Here is a 3,280-nt window from a genome sequence, read left to right on the forward strand (position 1 = left end):
ACCATAGTGCATAAATCTTTGAGAAAATCGAAAGTAAAGGTTTCGTATAGTAGATGCGAATTTTGACTTCTTTCTGACATAAGCTTAAATCACGCACTAGGAACTCGCTGAACTGTCGTGTTAATTTTTTAATAAGGAGACAAACCAATGTCAGACTTAACTATGCTTCCACAAAGGAGGTGCAACTTTTGGAAGTAACATCACTTGGTTGGAAAATGCATTGTTGGAAGATTACTTGACTAGAAAGCTTCAGAAGAATTTTCCTTTTTTATAACCAAACTTTTCCAGTCATCAATTCTCGTATTAATTTTCAACAAGGAGAAATAGCAAAGTAAAAGTAAAAGTATCGTATAAACTCTTGTTCTTAGGCCATCGTCGCTTGATTAAGAAAATAACATAAACAGCGGTGATGGTTGGAACAAACATTGTTGGAATACAATGTTTATCACCGCTGTTTGTGTTATTTTCTTAAAAAAGTAAAAGTTTTTACAACTAAAAACAATTTGCAAAGGAATTTTCTTACCTTAATCTAGAGAGGGGGGGGGGGGGGGGGGGGGGGGGGTGGATGGGTTCCAAATCCGCGAAAGGGGGTCTGGACCGAGGGATCTAACAGCGGATTTGTAGTAGACAAACCACTGTGACACCAGCATCAAGACTTTTAGGCATGGCGCAAGACGAATGAATGGTTATCGTTGAGTCTACGAGGATCTCACTACTTACATCATGTCACATGCCCAATCATACATACAAACAGAAAATAAAGCATGTACAGAGCGTCGCTCGCTTTCCTGCATAACCTTCAACTGCGACTGTCTTCAACTGCTACAACAGTGAGAAGCCGTAAACTTGGTTCACCTGTGGAAAATGGTAAAGCCGCTGGCGGGAAATTCGCACATTCATTATATGTGTGATGCAGCCGATGCAGCTAGGTTGCTTTAATTGCTTTGAAAGTTTGTACATGGGTCTGAAAAACTCTAAGTCCCGGGGGTCTAAGGGTTACGACCATGTAAACACGTTCGATGAAGTCAGCGCCACTGTTACTACTGCTGTGGTAACAGAACACAGACCATCTCACGAAGATCCTGTGACCAGTGTCGATTCTTTCGGCCCGGGAATATGTTTAACAGGAAGCAAGGATAAAGTAAGTATTTTATCTCTGCAGTCAGTACTTTTAGTGGTATTCTGCAGGCTACAATGCAAGATTTTGTTGATTTTCTAGTGAAAAATATTTAATTGGAGAAGTTAATTTGCACTTAATTTGGAAGCAGCTGTAAAGGTTGTTTGCAACCTCGTTCCCAGGGTCCTCTCACTTCCTCCTTGAGAAACCTCGAACATTTTGCGTGCCAGGACAGTGGTGTCTCTCAGACTTTTATACTAATCATCTCTAATGGAAAAAAGATACTTAGCAATGTAAATGTGGTTGTGTGAAGACAAGTTAAAAGGGAAAACAGCTCACTTCCGGTTGCCGTCTACATATCAAAACGCCTGTGCTTAAGCTCCCTAAAATGGCCCTAGTTTACGGGTGGTCATGTGCGTATGAGTAAAAGTGAAATGCGCATGGAGGGTGGGTTAAGGCTGCTGCCTAAGAAAATTTGCTGGGTTCAAGCTACCGACATTAAAAGTTAGTAGCCGAGTCATTTTTTTAAGAGCCCAGGATTAATTAATTAACCTAGCGCCACCCCTCCCCCCCCCCCCCCCAACAAAACAAAAAAAAAAAAAAAAAAAAACTGGTGTAAACATTATGACAGTAAAAGTTGTATTTATAAACGAAGTAAAGAAAATCTTATTTTTCCAATTTAATTAAACGCTGTTTATATTCAAGATCAAGGGTGATAGTAGTCACAATTCTTGATACTGTCCGTCACCAATCAACGTTCCATGTCGGAATGATAAAAGTAAAAGTGTACTTCAGAAAATAATTTACCACCTTTTGGTTTATTTGTTTGTTATTTTTTCGCTCCCATGTCTTAAGTGCATAAAGATCCAGGTATTTTGGGGTTAGGGAAGAACCTTCAGTGATCAGTGGGAGATACAGCATCGCATCACGGAAATGCATGTTTAATTGTATCACTGAAATGACTACGTACTCCTTCTACCTTACTCGGGTTTCCGAATGATGACACGAAAAGAAAAACAAATTGCTTACCTGTTGTGAGAGCTCCATTGCTGTCACCAGGAGAAAAACCAAGTAAACTTCCTGAAATCAACGTGGAATAAAGGAGATTCGCAGGTGCAGCTTGTTAAAATTTTGTACATACAATAGTGCAAATTAACGCGTGCGAATTTAACTTCCTTTGCATGCACAAAATGAAAATATGTACGTAGCATTTCCATATTTGAGAATCACATTGCGACCCAGTTTCCGTGCACTACCAGGATTGCAAAGAATGCCCTTTAGCAATATTACACACGCTTACAAGTTGAAGAGTCGTGTATTGGTGACGCTTAGAAGTTGAAGAGTCCTGTATTGGTGGAATTTGGTTATCAGCCGTACGTTCTCTGCAACCATATCGCTTTTTTCATTGCTTAATCCCCAGCTGGGATCAAATTGACAAGAATGAGAGGATGAATCACCTTGTGATAAATTAGACGCCCATTCGGGCTACTCGTTAAGAAATTTGGTCAAAGTGACAAGAAAGTGAGGATGAATCACCTTGTGATAAATTAGATGCCCATTCGGGCTACTCGTTCAGAAATTTGGTCGGCTGTGCTCGCAAATAAGGCGCCCCAGGCAACCGGCGACCATTAGGCAGCAGCCTTTTGTGTCCTTAATTTTGTCAACAGTATTCAATTCTGTCTAGGGAAGTGGCGAGCAGGTTTTACAAATGGCGCCCACGCTCTTAATTTAGAAAAGTTGTGCTGCTTTCGGGTGATACAAACATAATTTTAAAGCTAGTAAAACAAGTTATTTGTCTGAAAGTGTTGTATTTAAGGAAAGATGTAGTGGCAGTACTTCCAACAGGATACAGAAATTACTTTGTTTTACTTTGTTTGAGATTAATAGACTCTCCTGCAGCCTGTGATGTTCAATTTCCACTCCCTACTGAGCTCAGTAGATGAGTTCTCCCTTCACTCACTTTTCTGGAATATACAAAAGCTTAACAGACACATGACCAGTTGCAACCAGGGTGCTTTCTCGAAGATTGGGTTGTTTGTTGCTTTAGGAATAAGTCTAAAACACAAGTCATGGGTCACAGGTCACTGTGATATGTAATATGTCAAAAATGAGGGTGTGTGCTTCATCACGGGTTCCAAACACAGAGAAAAGCATGACACTGAA

General features: G+C 40.2%; 1 protein-coding gene across 1 annotated transcript in view; it reads left to right on the forward strand.

Moving 5' to 3' along the window:
* Positions 1 to 898: 898 nt before the first annotated feature.
* Positions 899 to 3,280, forward strand: part of LOC138021927 (WD repeat-containing protein 31-like) — a 15,635-nt gene continuing 13,253 nt past the window's right edge. Inside the window, exon 1 of the mRNA XM_068868956.1 lies at positions 899 to 1,141. Coding sequence (XP_068725057.1) covers positions 911 to 1,141 — 231 coding nt within the window. The 5' untranslated portion in view covers positions 899 to 910. The remainder of the gene's footprint in view (positions 1,142 to 3,280) is intronic.

The sequence above is a fragment of the Montipora capricornis genome, chromosome 2 (genome assembly GCF_036669925.1).
Source record: "Montipora capricornis isolate CH-2021 chromosome 2, ASM3666992v2, whole genome shotgun sequence".
NCBI lineage: Eukaryota > Metazoa > Cnidaria > Anthozoa > Scleractinia > Acroporidae > Montipora > Montipora capricornis.